A 23,297-nucleotide genomic window follows, 5' to 3' on the forward strand; every position below is an offset into this window, starting at 1 on the left:
CAGATGGTAATTTGTTACATGAGAAAATAAGGGAGAGCATTATATGTTTATTGAATTTAAATAGAATTTTTGAAAAAGAAAATAAGGGAGGGAATACATTTAAATGTTAATAGTGGTAGTTTCTGAGTGGATGGGGTGTCTTGTGTTCTTTTCTAATTTTTTATAATGGATACTTTCTTTTTTTTTTTTTTTTAAGATTTATTTATTTATTCATGAGAGACAGAGAGAGAGAGAGGCAGAGACACAGGCAGAGGGAGAAGCAGGCCCCATGCAGGGAACCTGATGTGGGACTTGATCTCAGGACTCCAAGATCACGCCCTGGGCCAAAGGCAGGCACCAAACCGCTGAGCCACCCAGTTGTCCCTAATGAATACTTTCAAAGCAGAAATTTCTCGTGAACAAACAAAAACGACTGGCAGCAGAGTGGAGGATGGTGTGAGGTTGTTGTGGTTGCTTCTCTAGTTTTAAGTAGGAAAAAGGCTAATTCCTTTGAATTGCCAATTCTTGAAACAGGCTCTGCATCTTGTATCATGAAAAGTTGAAAAGTTAGGTCTATAAGACAGTTTAAGCAAGCAATGGCACCCTCTTCTCCAATCTCACCTTCTTCTTCCATGTAAATGTTGTAAGTGTCCAAGTGTCCTGGGCATGTTCCACACCCACTGATGAGCGTTGTCATGGGGCAGATTGATATAGGAATGGGGCTCAGGGTCTCAGATAAAGGCTTGAGAGCTGGGAGAAAAGAGAAGGAAGAACAGGGACCACTGGAGGCTAGTGGTGGCATATTAAAAGGCTTTTAATAACCCCACTTACTTGTCTTACCTTTCTTCAAGAGAGCTTTAAACTTTCTACATTTGCCAGTTCCTTGTCCTTACAGCTCGCCTGAGAGGCTCACAGAGATAAATCCACCAGTCAAAATCTCTTTCTTTTCCTTTGAGAAACAAAAACAGGAATTTCTGAAAAGCATGATATTCTGGACATTATCTCACGGGAGGGCTGTCCTCCCACCCTCATCTGATCACTTACACAGCCTGTCTAACAAACCACTGCTGAACATAAAGCGAGATTGCAGGTAGAGAAGTAGGGTGCCTGCTACACCAACAGGACTGTGGGACTGAGTGCTGGATTATAGGGTTCAGATCCAAAGTGTTCTAGGAAAAGAGGTGGTGGCAGATTTGAGAGAGCAGGGATCTCAGGGAAGCCCTGGCACATAAACAAATACTTGCTGAATAGATGAGTGAGCAAACAAATAAATAAAGGATCAAGGCTTTAAAGGATTTGGAATAATAATGACTTATGTTCATAGCTGTGTGGGATTTACCAATTTATTAAGGTCTTACTTATTGTCATCTCATTTGAGTCCTGTAAAAGCCTTGTAAGGAAAGAAGGGCAGAAATTGTCCTCTCCATTTTCTAGATGATGAGATTAAATCCCAGGGGGATGACGTAACTTTTATTAATCCAGCACACACTTAACTGAGTGCTGATTATGTACTAGGACTTGTGCTAAAGGCTAGAGATGTAGGATGAAGTACATGAAGTACAAGATGCTTGGTCTAAAGGAGGAGGAGGATGCTTGGTCTAAAGGAGGAGCTGAGGATCCCATTCCAACAGTTTTGAAATGATAGTAGTACTGTGAGTGTGCTCTGGGGACACAGAGGCCTCTGCATGAGTGGGGAAGGATGAACAGGATTTTATTAGAAGAGTGTTGTAAACAAAGAATACATATCTAAAGGGCAAAGCAAGAAATAAAATGGCATATTTAAAGTGTAATTTGGTATAAAAGTGGCAAAGGTCCGTAGAGACAAGGCTTAGGGGAAGATAAAGTTTACAGAGGTTATTCTTTGGTTAGTTGGTTCTTGGTCAAGTTGAACAGTTTGGGCTCAGTCGTAGAGCTATGAGGAATTATGAATGCTTTTCAAAGGGGAATGAATGCCCTGTGCTGAGCCTTCCCTGGGATATTCATGTGTTTACTATTTTGGCTTTTGGTTTGCAAAACTCAGCTCAGAAGCTGCTTCCTACTAGAGACTCTCCTTGACCATCATGCCTTCAAGTTGGGTTAGATGTTAGATGTTTCTTGTGAGCTTCCTTGGACAAGGCTTTCCTCTGTCTTACGACTTATCTACTGCCTTGTTACCCTGTGTTTACGTGCTTTTTTACTCTGATCTGTGACCACTCAGAGGTCATACACCATGTCTGATTCATATCTGTAGTCCTTTTACCAAGCACAGGGCTTGACCCAGAGCAACATGCTCAATAAATATTTGCAGAAGGGATGAATGAGAGGAACCAGGTTCCACCCCAATCCTGAGACAACATTTGGAGGCAGGTGCAGTACTGGAGCGATTCTGTGCTGTTTGTGTTTCTTCAATGATGCTCGGGTGGAGAGTATGTGTGTGAATGGTGGAGTGGCCGTTAAGGATTGGTGACACTGGAAATGTGTTCCTGAGTGACCATGGGTCTCTCCTACAGATGGCTTCAGTGACTGATAGTAAAGCTGGAGTCAAAGATGCTTCCGACCAGAATTTTGACTACATGTTCAAACTGCTCATCATTGGCAACAGCAGTGTTGGCAAAACCTCCTTCCTCTTCCGCTATGCCGATGACACCTTTACCCCAGCCTTTGTCAGCACTGTAGGGATTGACTTCAAGGTGAAGACTGTCTACCGCCATGAGAAGCGAGTGAAGCTGCAGATCTGGGTGAGTCCTGGGCATCTTGCATGGGATTATCTTGGAGGGCGACTAGTCTGCTGGTGTGAGGAGTGGGAGGTGGGGCAAGTTTGGAATTCCTGGGTCTTATGGCATCAAGCACTAGAGCTGTTGAAGGTCCAGCCCCTGAACTGCCCCTTGCTGATCTTGTAGACGTTTCTCCCCTCTGTGGGGCTCGGTTGCTTCTACTGCTTAACTGTCTAAGAGCCTATATCCTGCTCATACAAATGAGTGGCTAAGAATCTGAGCTTTGGAGGTAGAAATTTGGATTCGATTTCCAGTTCTGCCACTTATTAATCTTGGAATCTTGACTAAATTATTTAATCTCTCTAGGTTACCCTTTCCTTTGGGGATTATAATATCATCTACAGCATAGGGCTGTTGGTTCCTAGCATAGTTCCTGGAATGTGGTAAATGCACAGTAAATGTTATTTCCTGTGTCCATAATCCATCACTGGATAACAAATCACTTCAAAGCTTGATGGCTTAAAACAATAATTCATTATTACACAGTTTCTGTAGATCAAACATTTGGGAGTGGCTTGGTTTCTGTCTTATGGCTTCGTATGAGGTTGCAGCCAGATATTGGCTTGGGTTGCTGTCAACTGAAGGTTAGAATGAGGCTGGAGGATCCCATTCCAAAGTGGCTTACTAATGTGTGAAGTATTGGCTGTTAGCAGGAAGATTTAGTTCCATGTGGTTCTCTCCATGGAGTTTAAGTATCTTCATGGCGTCTCCCAGGGGGAGAGATCCAAGAAACCATAGAGAAAGTGGCAATGTCTCTTATTACTTAGAGTAGTCTATTGTTCACTGATTTAGTGTAGGAGGAAAGTACACAAGGGTATGAATCCTGGGAGGTGAGGATCATTGGGGACCATCTTAGAAGCTGGCCACCACAGCTATTGTTGGTATTTACTCTGGTACTAATAAAATATATACATATTTGAGATGATATAGCAAAATGTAGATCATATACTTATCAATAATAAATTAGTTCTAGGATTGGAAATTTTGAAAATTAGTGATTTAAAGTATTCAAAGTATGTGTTATTTATTATCTCTCCATTCAACCTAAGTGTACATTAATATATTGTGCATATATCTTATTAGCTGTATACAATACTTTTCATTTTGTAAATTTTCTCCATATATTATTATCTTACAATTAACCCCACGGGTCAGATATTATTTTAATTCACTCCTATTTTACAGAAGAAAAAAATTCCAACTTGGTAATTAACTTGCCTTAGCTCAACCACACAGTTGCAAGTGGGATTCCTGCTCAGACCTTCTGATTCCAAGCTTTGTGCTAGCCCATATTTCTGTTTATGATCAAGTTAAGTGTTAATTTATATAGAGATAAAAGTTTATTTTGTTCATTTAGTCTCTATTAAAAGTATTGAGGAATTATGAGTTACTAGAAATGTGAGAAGCTAAACAAACTACTTAGTTCATTGGTTCTAGAAGTGTGGTCTCCAAGTCAGCATCATCAGCATTACCTGGGAATTTGTTAGAAATGCAAATTCTCTTGGGATGCCTGGGTGGCTCATTGGTTGAGCATCTGCCTTTGGCTCAGGGCGTGATCCTGAAGTCCTGGGATCGAGTCCCGCTTCGGGCTCCCTGAATGGAGCCTGCTTCTCCCTCTTCCTATGTCTCTGCCTCTCTCTGTGTGTCTCTCATGAATAAATAAATAAAATATTTTAAAAAATGCAAATTCTCATGCCCCTCCTCAGATGAGAAACTCTGAGTGATGGCCCAACAATGTGTGTTATAACGAGCCTTCCAGGTGGTTTGGAGGCAGGCTAAAATTGAAGAACCACTTTGGTTTAACTACCATTTGGTTCACCAATCTCGTGGTGAGAATCAATAAACATTTATTAAGTACCTGTTATGTGCCGGGTGCTTCCTCTTGTGTTATCTGACATCCTCTTCACAGCCAACACACAGAGAGGTAAGAGCACAGAAAATCGGGGCATGGTGAGAATACAGGGGAACTGGAGCAAGGCTGTGAGGAGCCGGGAAGGGTGCTGAGAGAGAAATTTGCTGGATAGGCTATCAGGCAAGGGCTGGAGGGTCAGGGAGACCTTGCACAGCATATGGAAGTTTCTTGTCATGGGCCAGAGTTTACCTACCTGATGATTGTTTACAGAGCTAAAGAAACTATTAGAGTTTATTTTTATCTATGAACATAAAATGCATGCTTACCAATATTTCCAATATGGACTGACATAGATGTCTTCATTTGATCTCCACATCACATGGTCACATATCCTGAACTCAAAAAGTCTTCAAGTGAGAGAGGACAGTTTGCCCTAAAGGATTGGCAGTGGTGACTCCCTCACTCCTTTCTTTATGTTCAGAGCATTGTGAGCTTTTGCAGTGACTTTATTGATTATACTACCTAATTTTCACTAAATAAGCCTTCACAATGGATATATAGTTTTAAAAGTGTCCTGCAAAGAAACCTCTGCCTGAAGACTATACTCAGTGTAGTGAGCCCAAGTAGGCACGGAAAATGGCTGAACTGATGTTTCTCTGACTCCCAACACAAGTTCATTGTCAAACATGTTTTGAGGTAAAATCAATGATGATCAGATTAGATCTGACATAGTCAATCATATAGCTTTTGCAAAAAAAAATGAGCAAAAAGATTTTGTGCATGTGTGCATATGTTTCCTATAGCAAAAAAAGTCTGTACTGTTCATAAATACATTAAAATGTAAACATTTAAATATTCATCATGTAATTTTAATATATTTTAGCATCTTTTGTTACAGAAGTAAATATATATGTATATACAATCTAAGTAAATATACGAATATTGTGGGTATATGCTCACATGGCCTTACTTACAGGGGTTTAAATTTAGAGACCATTACCAGACAGTGGGGAGCCATAGAAGGGTTTTAATAAGGTCAGATTTGCATCTTAGAATAATCCCTTGCTTTAGTTTGGAGGACAGATGGAAGCAAAGAAACCAGTGGTTTGGGTAAGTTATAAGGGCCTGCTCAGGCTGCAGTAACAAAATAGCACAGACTGAGTAGCTTAAACAACAGAAATTTATTTTCTCACAGTTGTAGACTGGAAGTCCAAGAACAGGGTGCCAGCCAGGATGATATCTGGCGAGAGCTCTCCCCTTGGGTTGCAGGTGGCTGCCTTCTAGCTGTGTGCTCACATGGCCCTTCTTTGGTGCTTATGGAGAGTGAGGGGGCTCTCTGGTGTCTCTTCGTATAAGGACACTAATCCTATTAGATCAGGATCCCACCCTTATGGCCTCAGTTAACCTTAATCACTAACTTAGAATCCCCGTCTCCAAATAGAGCCAAATTGGGGGTTAGAGCTTCAAATGTATGAATTTTGGGAGAACACAGCCATTTGGGATGTATACTAGACAGTGTCAAGATGACCTAAGAGATGGAAATAGAAGAGAGATTTAGAACTAGAATTTATAGAATTTGATGATCAATTAATTGTTTAGGAAGAAGGAGGAACACATATCTCCTCTAGATATCTAGATAGATATATATCTACTTACACATATTTGCTTCTATAAACAAAGGTTCTGTGATTTTTTTAAAGCTGCGTGAGCTCTAGTAAGTTACTTAATTTCCATGAATAAATAATATCTTCAGCTATAAAAGACTCACAGGTTTGTCGATGGGGGCTACATGTGATAACATAGTTTTATGCCTGGCACATATCAGGAACACAATAAATGTTAGGTTCCTTTTTCCTTGGCTCCTGATCCATATGCAAAGTCTGACTGGGTCCCCTCCCAGGCTTTCCTCCTGTGGTTCCAGGGGTGCTGAAACAGAACTAGCGTGGTCTGAAATGTTCAATTAAATTTCTCCAGCCAATTTGATCTCTTAGGGGATTTCAGAAAGCCATTGTCAGAGTGGAAGGTAGAGAGGGAATAAGAGGAGGTTATGAGCATTGCTGAGCAAGGACCATTCACAAAAGAAGTTTCTATCCTCTCTGGAGGATGTTGGATGATGAAGGTATTGGTAGTGCTTTGTTCGGAGTCCTGGCTACATAGGTCCCTGAGAGCCCCGTCTGTGGATGTGAGAAGACTCGGGATGTGAGGGTAGGGGAGCAGTCTCGTTAATAGAGAGTGGAAGCATGCACAAGTGTGAAGGGAGAGAGACTTGGTAACTCCACAGCAACAGACCTGACTAGAGGCCATTTACTGCCGGGTGAGGGTTGCCAAGCAACCATTAGAGGCCTATGGGAAGAGTTGAGCGGGGGAGGGCCTTCCATTACTTCCATTTGGGGCCCACTGCACGGACTTTTGGGTCTGGTGCTGGTCAAGGGAAGAATCTGGGGGTCTGTGGGAGGACTGAGCTGACCTCGGACTGAAATCACGTACAAGATGAGTTCACATGGCTGACAGTGTGCACAATCCTCTGGTCTTCTGAAGGCCTCAAAGTTCTCTTTGGCTCTGCCTTCCAGTCCTGTGATCTGGAGTGACACTTCGCCTCCATGGGCTTGTTTCCGTAACTATCAAAGGAAGAAAATAATCCTTAACTCTTCTTGCCTCGTGAGTTGTTATGAAGATCAAGTGAGGAAACACAAAGGAGAGCCGAAAGAGAACTCTGAAGCCTTCAGGAGACCAGAGGATCGTGCACGTTGTCAGCCGTGCGAATTCGTCTTGTGTGTGATCTCATTCATTTGTCTGTTTCTTTCCCACCTTCGGTCTGACCCAGGGAGGTAATTATCTCCGTAAAGAATGGGTGTTTGAGGTCAGAGATGTGAAGTTACTTACGTGGAGCCAAACTGTAAACGTCATTCTTTAACTCATTCCATGGACATTGTGCCAGGTGTACTAGCTGTGGGGAAACAGCTTTCCTGCTCACGTGGAGTTTGCCCTCTAGGAGGAAAGATAGACACTAAATACATGAATAAAAAAATACCTAATTTGGGGACACCTGGGAGGTTCAGTCAGTTAAGCCTCTGACTCTTGGTTTTGCCTCAGGTCATGATCTTGGGGTCTTGAGATAGAGCCCCATGATAGACTCCAGGCTTTGTATGAGTCTGCCTGGGATTCTTGGCCTTCCTTTCCCTCCCCCGCTGCCTCCCCCTCTCCCCTCACCCATGCATGGATGCACATGCTCTCATAAATAAATAAATAAATAAATAAATAAATAAATAGATAAATAATTCTACTTGTTTTGTTGTGTTGGTGATGATATTGAAAGGAGAAAGTGTGTAAAGCACTAACATAATGCCTAGCATGGACTAAACACTCAACAGGCAGTAATTTTTATTAAAGTTCCTGAGTGATCAAGAAATGATACTCCTTTTCTTCCCTACTTGAGTTTGGAAACAAATGAGAGATAGATGCAGAAGTCAGAGAGATGGGGAGTAATGTGACAGCCTTATGACTGATAAAAGCTAGGGTGAAGCACCTGGTCCAAGTCTTCAGGGAAGTGGAGCTTCCTAATACTTCACTCTGGAGTCAGGTAGACGTAGAAACCCAATCGCAGGCCAACATGGGACAGCAGCAATTAGCTCCTGCGATATGCATCCAAGGTCAAAGTCCATGTGGCCCAGACTTACTAATGCTTCATGCCTAAAGCATCCCACCCAGGTCGGCATTAGATGCCTCTATCTCCATGTTCAGTCTTACTCTTGGGGGAAGGGAGAGTCCCTCCTCTAACAACTCTTAATAATTAAAGAGAGAGAAGTAAGCATTCACTCTGAAGGGAAGTTGGGCAGAATAATGAAAACTGAGAAAAATAAGAGGAGCCTTAAGAGATTTTCTGGGAATCCTGAATTCTATGGTAACAACAAGTGACTTCCTACATAACTGAGAGCTGAGAACAATAAGACCAGATGACATAGGCTGTTGGGAAGCCACCAGCTAGATTCACTTACTAACCAACTATCTTACTTCCACACCACCCTCTTGAAGAAATTTAGGTTACCACATGGCTTGAAAGTCACTTAAAATTATGAAAAGTAGTGAATATTAAATCTGAGAATGTCAAAGACATACCTTAGAACAAGTAATATAAGGATGCAATAAATATGGAGTGCCTGGGTGGCTTGGTCAGTTAAGCATCAGACTCTTGATTTTGGTTGAGGTCATGATCTCAGGGTTGTGAGATCAAGCCCTGCATAGGGCTCCATGCTAGGTGTGGAGCCTGCTTCATAGTCTCTCTCTCTCTCTCCTTCTGCCCCTCTCTACTCTGCTCTCTCTCTCTCTCTTTCTCCCTCTCTAAAAGGAAAAAAAAAAAAAGAATGAAATAAATGTAATGGAGCTTAGGAATGTGGGGAAATATGATCATATCAGAAATCTACATTAAGAAGGATTGTGGCTCTTAAGCAGTCCTTTTTAAAAAGATTTTACTTATTTATTCATGAGAGACACAGAGAGAGGCAGAGACAGGCAGAGGGAGAAGCAGGCTCCACGCAGGGAGCCCGACGTGGGACTCGATTCCGTGTCTTCAGGATCATGCCCTGGGCTGAAGGTGGCGCTAAACTGCTGGGCCACGCAGGCTGCCCCCACAGTGAGGTTTCTTAACACATTCCGGAGTTATTCCTACCACTTCAGGAAGGTGAAATCTGGCCACCTGAACATAAGCTGGCCAGCCATAGAGAGACTGGTAGGCAGCACAGAGGAGGCTGGAGGCTGAATAGGGATGCTGGGGCTCTGACAGGTCCCGGTGGCCCCAGGAATATGGAAACAGTTCCTGAGTACAACATCTCATACTTAGCTCTTATGATAATCAGAACTGATTTTTCTAGGCAGCAAGTTTCCTGGTGTGGCTGCAGACATGTTGACACTTTCATCTCCCCAAAGCCAGTAGGAACCAGCTGCTGGAGAGGTTTAATCTTATTTTTTAAATCACAACAAAGACTATGGGAAGTCAAATCAGAATTGCAGGCATAGTCTGCCTTTGGAATTTGCAAATGAGTTAACCAGAAGTCTTTATTGGCTCCAAGGGGCTTCAAGGGGCCTCCATTTTTTGGGTCACCACCCCCTTACCTCTACCCAGACTGGTGTGGGAGAAAAATAAATACCTACAACCCATTTGTGTACTCATTCATTCAATAACCCCGTACCTATTACGTTCCAGGCATTGTCATATGAGGGCAAATAGACAGCTATGATACAATAGGAATGGTACAATAAGGAGATAAAGTGCTGTAGGAGAGAGAAAGGAGCTGCTACCTCTGCCTGGGGAAGTTATTTTTGGCTTCACAAATGAGGGGACACTTGAGCTGGGTCTTGGTAAATGAGTCAGAGTTTTTCAGGTTAATGCTGGGGAAGATCTTTACCAACAAAAGAAAAGACATTTGCCAAAGCGTGATTGCTTTTAGGACACGTCATATAGCTGGCTGTGATAGGGACTGGTGAGACCCATCCCTTCCTCTAAGAGGCACTGGTGCAATAAGACAGATGTAACATGTGTACAAATATTAATGATGCTGTAAACATGAATGATGCCTCGAGAGGCACAGAAAGTTCTAAAGGAGTTCAGACAGGGAGTGCTCCCTCTCAGCTTGAGAACATCAGGGAGGGTTTCATGGAGGAGGTGGCCATATTGTAATGAGTCAGGTCTCACAGATCATAACGTCCTCTGAGGCAGAGCTGTCTCTCTCTGGGTCTGTGGTCCAGGCTGGCCTCAGCTTTTGCCTCATGGCAGTGTTCCGACATTCCCTGAAATGATTTGCATGTTTGGGAAGCAGTGCAGCCTGTCCTCAGCAGCAGAGGCTGTGGGGTGAGCGGTGAGCCAGGCCCACGCTACAAACCCATTCCTGCCATTGTTACCTTGTTCAGGTCCTGTTACCGGCCTGTGCTTCGCTTTCTTCTTTCTGAAATAAGGGTAATTTCAGTAGCACCTACATAGTACTGAGAGAATGAGATAAGATGATGCTTAACCTTGTGCCTGGCACCTACTAAATGATTATTACTTTGTAGTTTTTGTTATCATTAACTCTGGTACTCCCAGGGATTGACTCGTGGCACCGGCATCTGGACGTGCTCTCAGCTGGACTCCGCGTGTCTTTCGGGAACTGATGGACGCCCACCTGAATGCTTTCTCAGTCCCGTGCTGAGGGCGATGGTTGGTGGCTGACTCCCTCGGCAGAGCTGTGCCCTAATAGCACAAAGAGTTTAGCTGGGGAGATAAAAAAGAAGTTAGAAAACCATAAAAAACTAAAATGTGTGGTGTTGAGTGAATGCAATGGAAATTTAAAGGGAAGAGTTCAGTATTGGGAAGAGTGGGTAAAAAAGATTTCTGGAAGGAAGGCAGTGGGGGTGGCACTCCAGAATGGGGAAAGAGGGAGGGTGTAATGGAGACATCCCAAGAAAGGGGGTTGACATGAAGGAAGGTCATGTGTCGCAGTAGTGTGCTTTGTGCAGCTTTTCCTGTGAGGGGATGGGACTCCTCTGGTACCTGCAGTCACAGCTCCTGCCTCTGCATCATATGCCACGGGGTGCAGCTGTTCCCTCCACAAGAAGCAGAAGGAATGGCACGTGCAGAAGCCCTGAGGCCCCGAGGCAGGGGATTCCCTGGCACACTCCTGGAGCAGTAAGGTCGTGTGGCTGGAACAGGGGGACAGTGGTCAGAGATGAGCCCAGAGAGCTGGTGGGAGGGGCGGAGTGTATGGGCCTATATATAAAATTTGTGTAAAAAAATTTATTTTTGAAGATAGCTGACACACAATGTTCCGTTTGTTTCAGGCGTACAACATGGTGACTCACCCTCTCTGTACATCATGCTACACCACAAGGGCAGCTATCAGCTGTCACCACACAACGCTATTATGGTATCACTGACCGTATTCCCTATGCTGCCTCCTTTATTTCCATGACTTATTTATTCCATAACTAGACTTTGGAGTTTTTAAAAACAGTTTTATGACACCAAAAAAAGGGTACATATTTAATGTATATCATTTGATGAATTTGGACTTAGGCAAACATGTGTGAAACCATCCCCACAATTAAGGTAATAGACATATTCATCACATCTAAATGTTTTCTTGTGTCCCCTTCTCCACATCTTTTTCTTTTTCTTTTTTCTTTTCTTTTTTTTTTTTTTTTTTTTGGTGATAAGCACACTTAACATGAGATTTACCTTTTCAATAAAATTTTAAGTGCACAACACAGCATTATTAATTATAGGCACTCTGTTATACAGGAGATCTCTAGAACTTATTCATTTTGTATAACTGAAACTTTATACCAATAAACAACTCTCCATTTCCCCTCCTTCCAGCCCCAGAAACCACTGTTTTGTTTTGGTTTTTAAAAGATTTTATTTATTTGAGAGACAGAGATAGGGAGAGTGAGCACAAACAGCAGGGAAAGGGAGAAGCAGGCTCCCAGCTGAGCAACGAGCCCGACGCGGGGCTCAGTCCTAGGACCCTGGGATTCTGACCTGAGCAGAAGGCAGACACTTGACGACTAAGCCACCCTGGCATCCCTAGAAACCGTTGTTCTATTCTCTACTTCTATGAGTTTTACTAGTTTAGATATGTCATAAATAGAATCATGCAATTTTTGTCTTTCTGTGATTGGCTTATTTCACTTGGCATAATGTCCTTCAGGTTCATTCATATGTTGCAAATGCAGAATTTCCTTTTTTCAAGGGCTGGATAATATTCCATTATATGTGCATACCACACTTTCTATATCCATTTATTTAGCAATGGGCATTTGGATTGTTTCCATATCTTGGTTATTGTGAAAAATGCTGCAGTGAACATGGGATTGCAGCTATCTCTTTGAGATTTTTTTTTTTTAAGATTTTATTTTATTTGTTCATGAGAGACAGAGAGAGAGAGAGAGAGAGAGAGAGAGAGAGAGGCAGAGACACAGGCAGAGGGAGAAGAAGGCTCCCTGTGGGGAGCTCAATGTGGGACTCTATCTCAGGGCCCCGGGATCATACCCTGGGCCAAAGGTGGCGCTAAACCGCTGAGCCACCCAGGGATCCCCTCCTCTTTGAGATTCTGATTTCAGTTCTTTTGCATACATGCCCAGAAGTGGGATTGCTAGATCATATGGCAGTTCTATCAAAAGACTTGAAAAGACATTTTCCCAAAGAAGACAGGTAAATGGTTAACAGGTATATGAAAACGGCTCAGCATTACTAGTCATCAAGGAGATGCAAATCAAAACCATAAGGTATTACTTCATATATGTTAGGATGGCTATTACAAAACAAAACAAAACAAAACAAAAACAAAACAAAACAAAACAAAACAAAAACAAGTGTTGGTGAAGATGTGGAGACATTGGAACCATTATTCCACTGTACACTTGTCTAACCTTGTACACTGTTGGTTGGGAATGTGGGTGCAGCCACTAAGCAAAACCATATGAAGATTCCTCAAAAAATTAAGGAAAGGCTTCAGGTTTTATTCAGAATGAGTTGGGAGGGTTTTGAGCAGAGGAATTACATGATCTGACTAACATTTTTAAAATCAACTTTATTTTTAGATAATTTTAGATTTATAGAAAATTTGCAAGGAGAGTACAGCAAGTTCTCATATATCCTTCACCCAGTTTCCCCAATATTAACATCTTACATAACCATGGTACATTTTTCGAACTAAGAAATTAAAATTAGTACAATATTATTAACTTAACTATAGACTTTATCTACATTTCACTAGTTTTCAAATAATGTCCTTTTACTGTTCCAGGGTCCAATTCATGTTATAGTTAGTAACACTTTAAAAGTTGAGATATAATTCATATCTTATAAAATTCACCCTTTTAAAGGATACAGTTTGGTGATTTTTAGTATTCCTAAAATTGTGCAACCATCACTACTAACTCCAAAATATTTTAGTGACTTACACTTCAATATTTAATATGATTGCTCTGAGGAAGGATTATGTTTATTTCAAGGATAAATTATTAACAGACATAGGGCAGAAGCAGGGAATATCAGTTAGGATTTGCAATGATCCAGGCCAGGAATGGTGTGGCTGGTAGTAGAGAGGTAGTAGTGGTGGAAGAAAAAATGGTCAGATGATGCGTGTATGTTGAAAATATTGTTGACAGGATTTGCTGATGAGTTGAGTGTGGGGACAGAAGGAAGACAAGGAGTCAGGGATGATGCTGAGGGTTTGGTTGAGTGACCAGAAGGTCAAAGATACTTGTAAAAGCAGGGAGAGCAGGATTTGAGGAGACAATTGAGACTGAGTTTTGGTTTCATTAATTTTGAGATGCCTGTTGGAAAACTGAATGGAGATATAGAATAGGCTGTTGGATGAATGAGTTTGGAGTTCAGAGCAGAAGCCCTGGCTGGAGATCTAAATTAGCAAGTCGTCAGCATAGAGGTGGTGAAGCCAATAAAATCAACAGATAGAAAGAAGAAAAGTTCTGAAGACTGAGCCCAGAGATATTCCAACACTAAGATGTTTGGAAGATAAGTAAGAATCAGCAAAGGAGACTGAAAAAGAGCAACTGAAAAGGGAAAGTATGGTGTCTTTGCAGCCAAGTAGAGACAGAGTTTTTGGAGGAAGGAGAGACCAACTGTGTCAAATGCTACTGCTAGTCATGAATGTGAGGCTAAGGCTTGGGAATTGACTTCTGGATTTAACAACATGGATTTCAGTGGTAACCTTGATACAAGCTATTTGGTGGAGTAGTAGGGATGAAAGCCTGCTGGGAGTGGGAGAAGGGAAATTGGACATACCATGTATGCGTAGCACTTGCAAGAATTTTTGCTTTTTTTTTTTTAAAGACTTTATGAGAGCGAGAGTGCACACGAGTTGGGGAGGGGCAGAGGGCCAAGCAGACTCCCCGCTGAGCAGGGAGCCTGATGTGGGGCTCAATCCTAGGACCCCCCCCCCAGATCATGACCTGAGCCAAATGCAGATGGTTAATTGAATGAGCCCCCCAGACCCCCCAAGGATTTTTGCTCTTAGGGAAAGGAGTCAAATGGTAGCTGAAGGTGAAGGGGGGGGAGTGTTTTTGTTGTTGTTGTTAGCATGTTTGTATGCCGGCAGAGCAATCCAGTAGAGCTCAACCAACTAAGCAACCAACAAAGAAACAAAAACACAAAACTGATGCTACAGGAGAGAGGGGAGAATTATTGGGATGATATCCTTGAATTGATGAGAGGAGGTGGCCTCACAAGCAGAGCCTGAGCCCTTGCTAGGAGCACAGACTGTGCATCCACATCAACAGGGGAGAGAGCAGGGATCATGGGCACAGGTTGAGGTGACATGTACTAGTGGGAGTTCTCCTGATACCATTTTCCAAAGAAGTAGAAAGTCATCAGCTGAGGGCGAGGATGAGGGCAGGAAGTATGGAGATTCAAGGGAGAGGAGACTGTCCTGTGGGAAGGCAGGAGAGTGAATAGGCTAGGGAAATGTAATTTGATTGCTCATTAACATTAAGGCTCCACTTGAGGGGATCCCTGGGTGGCTCAGCGGTTTGGCACCTGCCTTTGGCCCAGGGTGCGATCCTGGAGTCCCGGAATCAAGTACCGCGTCGGGCTCCCGGCATGGAGCCTGCTTCTCCCTCCTCCTGTGTTGTGTCTCTGCCTCTCTCTTTCTCTCTCTATCATGAATGAATGAATGAATGAATGAATGAATAAATAATCTTTAAAAAAAAAGGCTCCAGTTGAAATTAGTGATCATAAATTTAAATTCATGAATTCATGAATTTGAAACATGGTTGTGTGTTTCTCTCTAATCACTTTTTGCTCGGTGGATATAGTCATAGAATAGGCAGAGAGTTGGATTTATTTTTTTTTAATTTTTTTTATTTATTTGTGATAGTCACACACAGAGAGAGAGAGAGGCAGAGACACAGGCAGAGGGAGAAGCAGGCTCCATGCACCGGGAGCCCGATGTGGGATTCGATCCCGGGTCTCCAGGATCGCGCCCTGGGCCAAAGGCAGGCGCCAAACCGCTGCGCCACCCAGGGATCCCGAGAGTTGGATTTAATAAAAGTATTGTTTTCCCGGGTATGGACAAAGCAATAGAAGGCCGGGGCAGTCAGGAATGTGTGCAGGGAAGCCAGTGTATTTTTGGCCGTAGGATGCAAGCTGGGCAGAGAGGGAGGTGATGACATAAGAGGGGTAGAAGACAGTGAGATCATAGGGGTTGATGACCATTGAAGGAATGAGCTAGAAAAATCCTAGAGATCTGAAAATGGGAGGCTGGAAATGACTATTGGCAATGACAAGATGCAGGGTATGATGAGGAGGGTGAGTGGCTGAGCTGGGAGGGGTTAGACATGAATATTGCTGGAGGAAAGAAGCTCAAGGAAGTGAGAGCCCCAAGATGTTGGAAGACTCATCTCTATGGACTTTGAAATCACCAAGAATTATGGAGAGAATGAAAAGCGAACCAGGAGTTGTTGACTGGTCAGTAAGCAGATAAGTGGGTGGCAGAGTGTCAAGATGTGAGATTTAAAGCTGGAGGTGTTTTGATTTTTGAAGGCAGGAAAGAGAATGATCTGGAAGCAGGGGTGAAAAGCAACAATATTTATTCCACCTGCTGGCCCAGAGATTCAAAGGTGGTAAGAGAGGAAGCCACCATCAATTTAGGAGACTTTAGGGGAGGCTGTGTCCTCAGGGAAAACCAGGTTTCCATCACAGCAAGGGGGTGAATTAAACATTCAGAGAAGACGAAGAAAGAGATTTCTCTGATGACTCACTTTGGGTGTCAGAAGGCCCAGAGAGAGGTGTCCGTGGGGAACGGAGGGGCTAGGGTTGGAAAAGATAAAGTACAGAGCTATATGGGATTCAGAGGCCAGAGATCAAAGGTGGCTTGAGAGATTTGGGTTGCTTGCCATGACTGACATGAGTAGAGGAGTAAAAGGTACAATGTAAGAAATTAAAATGCAGACAGATGGTACCAAGACAGACGGGGGGGGGGGCGGGGGGCGGAATAGAGCCTTGCTTTCTTTTGATTCCTGCTTTTAGAAGTCAAGAGGCTGGTGGAGGGGCACTTGGATGGCTCAGTCCATTAAGCCATCCAATTCTTTTTTTCTTAAAGATTTTATTAACGGGATCCCTGGGTTGCTCAGCGGCTGAGTGTCTGCCTTTGGCTCATAGTATGGTCCTGGAGTCCCAGGATTGAGTCCCACATCGGGCTCACCCCGAGGAGCCTGCGTCTCCCTCTGCCTGTGTCTCTGCCTCTCTCTCTGTGTCTCTCATGAATAAATAAGTAAAATCTTAAAAAATATATTTTATTTATTTGATAGAGAGAGAAAGAAAGCACAAAGCAGGGGGAGGGGCAGAGGCATAGGGAGAAGCAGACAGCCTATTAGCAGGGAGCCTGATATGGGGCTTCATCCTATGACCTTGGGACCATGACCTGAGCAGAAGGCAGCCACTTAACCACCTGCGCCACCCAGCCCCCCCCCGCTAAGCGTCCGATTCTTAGTTTCAGCTCAGGTCACAATCTCAGGGTCATGGGATGGAGCCCTGAGTCTGGCTCTGTGTTCAGTTCAGCAGGGAGTCTGCTTGGGATTCTCTCTTTCCCTCCCTCTCTGCCCCTCCCCTCATGCTCCCTTTCTCTCAAATAAATACATAAATCTTTCAAAGAAAAAAAGAGACTGATGGAGGTGCATTCCTACTTAGAATGCCTCCCTCTTGATTTCACACATTAATAATTATTGTGGCAATAAACCTGAACTACCATTTATGTAAAATATTCTCACCTGTCACAGGGCTGCTGTGAGCTGCCAGTGGCACTGGCTGGTGGCCGTCTGTACTCAGTGCCTTTATATATATTTTTTTTTCTTTCTTTTTTTAAAATTAACTCTATCCCCAATGTGGGGCTTGAACTCATGACCCTGAGATCAAGAGTTATATGTTCCGTTAACTGAGCCAGCTAGGCACCCTTGGGCTCAGAGCTTTTATCAACTCATTTAATCCTCACAAGACCCTGTGAGCTAGGTACTGTTATTGTCCCTATTTTACAGATAAGTAAAATAAAGTCCAACAAAGTTAGGTAGCTTACTTAAGTTCACACAAGTAGCAAGTGGCAAGGTCCAGATATGAATTGAGATCTGTCTTCAAAACCCCTGCATGTCCTGTGCCCTCTTCCCCTACCCTTCTTGTTATATCTTCATGTGGGTAAGGGCTTGGGCACTTAGAGAGCACTCAATAGGTGGTGAAAATGTTGCTAAGGGTTGTAATTTATTCAGAAGCAACTGTATATTGTGCAAATGCTTTCCATGCATTTTTCAAAAAATTATTACAACTATACTGCACAGAACAAATGAGAAAACCAAGACTCAAAAGTTAAGGAACTCAACCAAATCTTGCTAAGATTGGTAAATGGCACAGCTGAGATTCAAAATTAGGGCCATCTGCTGCCAGAGGCTGTATTTTTTTTTTTTAAGATTTATTTATTTATTTGACAGAAAGAGAAAGTGCACACACACGTGTGAGAGAATGGGAGGGGGAGAGAGAGAATCTTCTAGTAGACTCCCTGCTGAGCATGGAGCCTGACTGAGGGCTCCAGCAGGACCCATGAGATCATGACCTGAGCCAAAACCAAGTATTGGTTTACTTAACCGACTGAGCCACCCAGGGGCCCCCAGATCCTGTACTCTTCACAGCCAGCGCCCTTCCTTCTTCCCACTGCCCTGTGATGCCGCAGAGACCTTACAGGTGATAGGGAGCCAATATCATGGCTGACATTTGGAGCCTCCAAGCAAACGCCCAGAAAGGGATGGGTTATGTGTTATAAACTATCTCCTCTTAGCTTTCCAGCTGCGCTCCTTCTGCTCCCTCTCTCCACCCCACTACAACTTCCCAGGTGATTCTGATGGGCATCAAAGTTGTACGATGCTGAGACATAGGTATGTAAGTAAGTGACCTGGCCCTTAGTGTAGTAGGTTGTAAGGAGCTGCTTCCCTGGCAGAGTGAAAGGAAGAATGGAGTCGGGTTAGTTCAGCAGTGATAGAAGCAGAATGAAGACGTGGCCCCAGCACTGTGATAAATAACATGTCGCTGAAGCCTGGTTTCCTTAGCTCTAAAAGAGGAATAATATTAATGACTACTTCTTAGTAGTGGAGTAAAGATTAAATGAGACAATATAAGGAAAGGACCTAACGCCATGCCTGTTATATATTAGGGGCTCAATAAACTTGCCCAAAGCCACATAGTGAGAGTAGAGCCAGGGTAGGTTCGTGAGTGTTCTATTGCACCATACTATTGTGACTGCTCTTGGTTGCTACCATTTTAAAGATTGTGAGGCATGGGGCTTCCAGGGTAGAGTCCATCAGCAGAGAAACTACACATGAGTTGTGGACCTTCTACCCCCATTTTCAGTGAGGGATAGAGAGAGAAGCAGTGTCTGCTCCTAGAGATACCCAGTTGCCTCTGGAGCCTTCAAAGATTCCCCTAGCTTGCTTGTCCTGCCTGATGTGTTGCTGAGGTGGGGGCAGCGGTAGGGGAGGCCTTTCAACGGAGGATTTGTGATCTCTTCCTTCTACCACCTCCCCTTTCCCCCACACCCTTGGCGCACACCTTGGGTTGCCAGGTGACGGCTGGAGACTCTTATCCTGTGCTTCTCACCTTCCTCTGTGAGTGTGTCAGCTCTGTGCTAGTGACGCAGGGCTCTGAGCTCAAGCCCCAGGGTGGAGGTGGACAAGATGGGAAAGGATGGGAGGTCAAGTCCCAGGGAGTATCTATAGTCCCTCTCTTTGAACCTTTGCGTCAAAACCGAGGGTCCTCCTTTTTTCTTCTCAGCTCTTGTCCTAGTCATCCAGTTGTTGATGAGAACCATCAATTCTATCTCCCACATTTCCCTCCTCTCCTCCATATTTATGGTTCTGCTCCATAAATATTTACCTAGGGTTAACTGTGAGCCTCGCTTCTGCCCCTCTGCGACCTCAGGTTCTCCTTATTTACCCCCTAGACTGTAGCAGCAGCCCGAGCGGGTCCCCCTGTGTGCTCCATCTGCTCTCTGATCACTGTCATTCCACTGCTCAAAGCCCAGGAAGGGCTGGTACTGGTACCCAATAAACTCCTTTGCCTGGCACTCCAGGCCCTTTTTTGCCTTCCCAGCTCTATCTTGAGTCACTTACCTTCAGGCAGTCCACTCTGCACCCATGTGTTCTCCAAACCCCCAATCGAAACACAGGATGCACTTAAAAAAACAAAAACTTTATTTTTTAGAATAGTTGTAGGGCCGCCTGAGTGGCTGAGTCGGTTAAGCGTCTGCCTTCAGCTCAGGTCATGATCCTAAGGAACTGGGATAGAACCACCCCCCACCCCCCCACCCCCGTGAGGAGTCCGCTTCTCCCTCTGCCCCTACCCCTGCTTGTGCTCCGTCTCCTTCCCGCTGTCTCAAATAAATAAATAAAATCTTTAAAACAATAGAATAGCTTTAGTTGCAGAAAAATTATAAAGAAAGTGCAGAGTTCTCATTTACCCAGCATCCAGTTTCCTCTATTATTACCATCTTAAATTAATATGGTACGTTGGTTCTAATCAACCGATATTGATACCTTATTATTAACCAAAGTCCAGAGTTTATTCAGATTTCCTTAGTTTTTACCTAATATCCCTCTTCTGTTCCAGGATCCCATCCAGGATCCCAGACTGCGTGTATTTATCATGTCTGCTTAGGGTCCTCTTGGCTGGGACAGGGCGCACTTTTCTGTGTCTCGCTCTCCCTTTCCCCAGGGATTACCCTCCCCTCACACCTCCCTCCCCCCTGACCTCTGTTTTCCACCAGCAAACTTCCATTTGCCTTTATTTTTTTAAAGATTTTATTGATTTATTCATGAGACACACACACACACACACACACACACACACACACACACACACACACACACACAGAGGCAGGGACAAGGCAGAGGGAGAGGCCGGCGGCGCGCAGGGAGCCGACGCGGGACTCCATCCCGGGCCGCGGGGTCCCGCCCTGGGCCGGAGGCGGGGCTCCACCGTGCGGCCGCCGGGGGCCCCTCGCCTGACTAACGGCCGCTTCGGGCGTAAGGCCGCGTGGCGGGCTCTGCGGGCCCCCAGCCCTGGCCCGGGGAGGCCCGGCTTTCCTCCTGCAGCGGCCGGCTGTGCTCCGCTCACCCGGGCCCCAGCTGCCCGCCGGCCGCCGGCCCCGCCCCGCGGCTGACCTCGCCGGGAGCCTCCCGGGCTCGGGCTCGGGCTGGGGCCTGTCGCTGCTCCCCGGGCCGCTGGCCGATCGGTGACCTCGTTGGGCCCCAGAAGAGGCAGGCGGCGCCGTGTCCCCCGGCCCAGGCCCGGAGACGTGGGGGCTTAGCGCCGGGCCGAGGTCACACCCCCGGGGGGGGCGGCCTCGGGGCTTACCCTGAACCCCGCTCCCCCCGCTGGGTCACCAGGTGTCCGCGTGTCAAAAACGAGATCTGGGCGGCCCGGTGGCTCAGCGGGTTGGCGCCCTGCGGCCCGGGGCGTGACCCCGGAGGCCCGGGATCGAGTCCCGCGTCGGCTCCCTGCGTGCAGCCTGCTTCTCTCTGTGCCTGGGTCTCTGCCGCTCTCTCTCTCATGAATCAGTAAATAAAATCTTAAAAAAAAAAAAAATGCCTTTAGAAAAAATGAGCTCCAATCCCGAGCAGGGCTGTCGCGCGCCCCGGAGCCCCCCCCTCCGCCCCCCGCCTCCCGGTCAGGCCGTGTGCTCCAGGCCGCCGGCTGGGCCCTCGGCTGCGCACCCCCGGGGCTGGAGCAGCCAGAGAAGAGGGACGAAGAGCAAAGAGCAAGAGCGAGGAGAGGAAATTGGAGGCGAGGCGGCTCCAAGGTTGGCCGCTGCGCCCGGGCTGCGAGGGGCCACTCGGGGAGGAGCGAAGCCCCCGCGGCCGGGCCTCTGGCCTCCCCTCCGCTGCCGCTGTGGCCGCTGACGGAGCGCAAGGGCCGCCTGGACACTCCCGCCGGTAGAGGCTCCACCAGCCCTTTAATTTCCTCCCAGCGGACGTTTGCGCAGGTGGCTCCCAGCGGGGCCTTCTTGGGCTCCCGCCTCCTGCCCCCCCCCCCACACCTCCAGCCCCGGAGCTGTCCCCCCACCCCCCATGGTCACCAGGGCGGGAGCAGCAGAAGGCGGAGGGCAAGCTGCAAACCGAGTGCGCGCGGCCGATGCTCTAAGAGCCTCGCAGCAGCCCAGGCGCCTCCAGCGCGCTTCGCAGCCAGCAGCTCCTCTCCCAAGGTCAGGGGACGGCTCCGAAGTCACACGCCGGAAGTGGCCGAGCTGGGATGTGAACTAAGATGCGTTCCACCCCCACCCCCGTGCTGTCACTGCTGCCCCTCACGGTACCCACTCATTACATGCTTATGATGTTTAAGTAAATGACAAGTGTTGAAGGTACACTAAAGTTAGGGGGATGATAAGAATGAAGGTTCTAAGGGCTTCTGGGAGGAGGTGACCCCACCCCTGAGATGGGAACAGAATCCAATATCAATATATAGAATATATATATTAAAAATATAGGGGCGCCCGGGTGGGGTGAGCAGCTGAGCGTCTGCCTTCAGCCCAGGGCGTGATCCTGGGGTCCCGGGATCGAGTCCTAGTCAGGCTCCCTGCATGGAGCCTGCTTCTCCCTCTGCCTGTGTCTCGGCCTCTGTGTCTCTCATGAATAAATACATAAATCTTTTATTTTTATTTTTTTTAATTTTTATTTATTTATGATAGTCACAGAGAGAGAGAGAGAGAGAGGCAGAGACACAGGCAGAGGGAGAAGCAGGCTCCATGCACCGGGAGCCCGACGTGGGATTTGATCCCGGGTCTCCGGGATCGCGCCCTGGGCCAAAGGCAGGCGCCAAACCGCTGCGCCACCCAGGGATCCCATACATAAATCTTTTAAAAAAAGAATTTAAAAGAATATATATTTTATCTTGTTCCCAAAGAGATTTAAAGTGGTCGTGAAAGGTTAGACAGAGTGAAGGACTTCATCCCCCCCCCCCCCCCCCCCCCCCCGTTTGGCTCTGGTTCCAGCCTGCTTCCCCGCCCCCCACCCCGGGGGGGGGGGCTGCTGCTCCAAACGGCCTCCCAGCACTTTAGGCAGCCCTAAAAAGTAAAAACCAAAGCAAACAAAAAGCAAAACTGGAGGAGTCTGTGGTGTCGTGGCTAAGAAAACTGGGCGATTGCTAGAGTACTAATGAATTAGAGGGAGGACAGAGCCGAGGTAGGAGGGGCGCGGGGCTGCCCGGTTCAGCTCTTTCCCCCCCCTCCCCGCAGGTGTTTAACCTCCGGTGGTCCCTCATCTGCCGAGGGATGTGACCTCGGACACCCCCCCCCACCCCGCCCGGCCCCGACAGTGCAGCAGGGAGGTAGCGCATGCCTGGTGCACACTAAGGCTCACAATTTCACAATTCACAGCGGGTCATTCCTTCTGCCTGTGGGTACTGGGGGGGAAATGTGGATCATAGAAGAGGAAACATTTGTTGTTTTGTTTTATTTTGTTTCCTTTTAGAAGCAGAAACATTTCAACTGAATTCTGAATGGCAGATAGCGACTGGTCCCGCAGGGCAGGAGATCAGGCTGTTCTAGACAAAGGAAACAGCATAAAACACAGACTTTGAAGAACACAATGTTTGGGACCCAGAGTGTAGCTCAGGGCTGTTCGAACCTGGGGAGAAAGAATGGGAGGGGTGGCATGAGCTTAAGGCAGTAAGACTACTAAGCTTGCAACTA

General features: G+C 45.9%; 1 protein-coding gene and 1 long non-coding RNA gene across 8 annotated transcripts in view; one reads left to right on the forward strand and one right to left on the reverse strand.

Annotated features, from left to right (window-relative positions):
• The window catches only part of RAB3B (RAB3B, member RAS oncogene family), an 82,660-nt gene that overhangs the window by 16,521 nt on the left and 42,842 nt on the right, over positions 1–23,297 (forward strand). For all 6 annotated transcript variants that reach the window (XR_004805134.2, XM_035699077.2, XM_049094294.1 and 3 more), the window contains exon 2: positions 2,469–2,696. Coding sequence is in view for 5 of the 6 variants with exons in the window: in XM_035699077.2 (XP_035554970.1) it covers positions 2,469–2,696 (228 nt within the window). In the remaining variant the exon portion in view is untranslated. The remainder of the gene's footprint in view (positions 1–2,468; positions 2,697–23,297) is intronic.
• On the reverse strand, positions 8,967–21,918 carry LOC112642471 (uncharacterized). Of its 2 annotated transcripts, XR_003125270.3 has the most exons (5): positions 21,727–21,918; positions 20,360–21,179; positions 19,723–19,784; positions 11,108–11,256; positions 8,967–10,828 (listed from the first exon to the last, which is right to left on the reverse strand). It is a non-coding gene; the product is annotated as an uncharacterized LOC112642471 (long non-coding RNA). The 2 variants fall into 2 exon arrangements; XR_007402361.1 differs by having other exon boundaries at positions 8,969–10,828; positions 19,723–21,179; positions 21,727–21,860.

The sequence above is a fragment of the Canis lupus genome, chromosome 15 (genome assembly GCF_003254725.2).
Source record: "Canis lupus dingo isolate Sandy chromosome 15, ASM325472v2, whole genome shotgun sequence".
Taxonomy (NCBI): domain Eukaryota; kingdom Metazoa; phylum Chordata; class Mammalia; order Carnivora; family Canidae; genus Canis; species Canis lupus.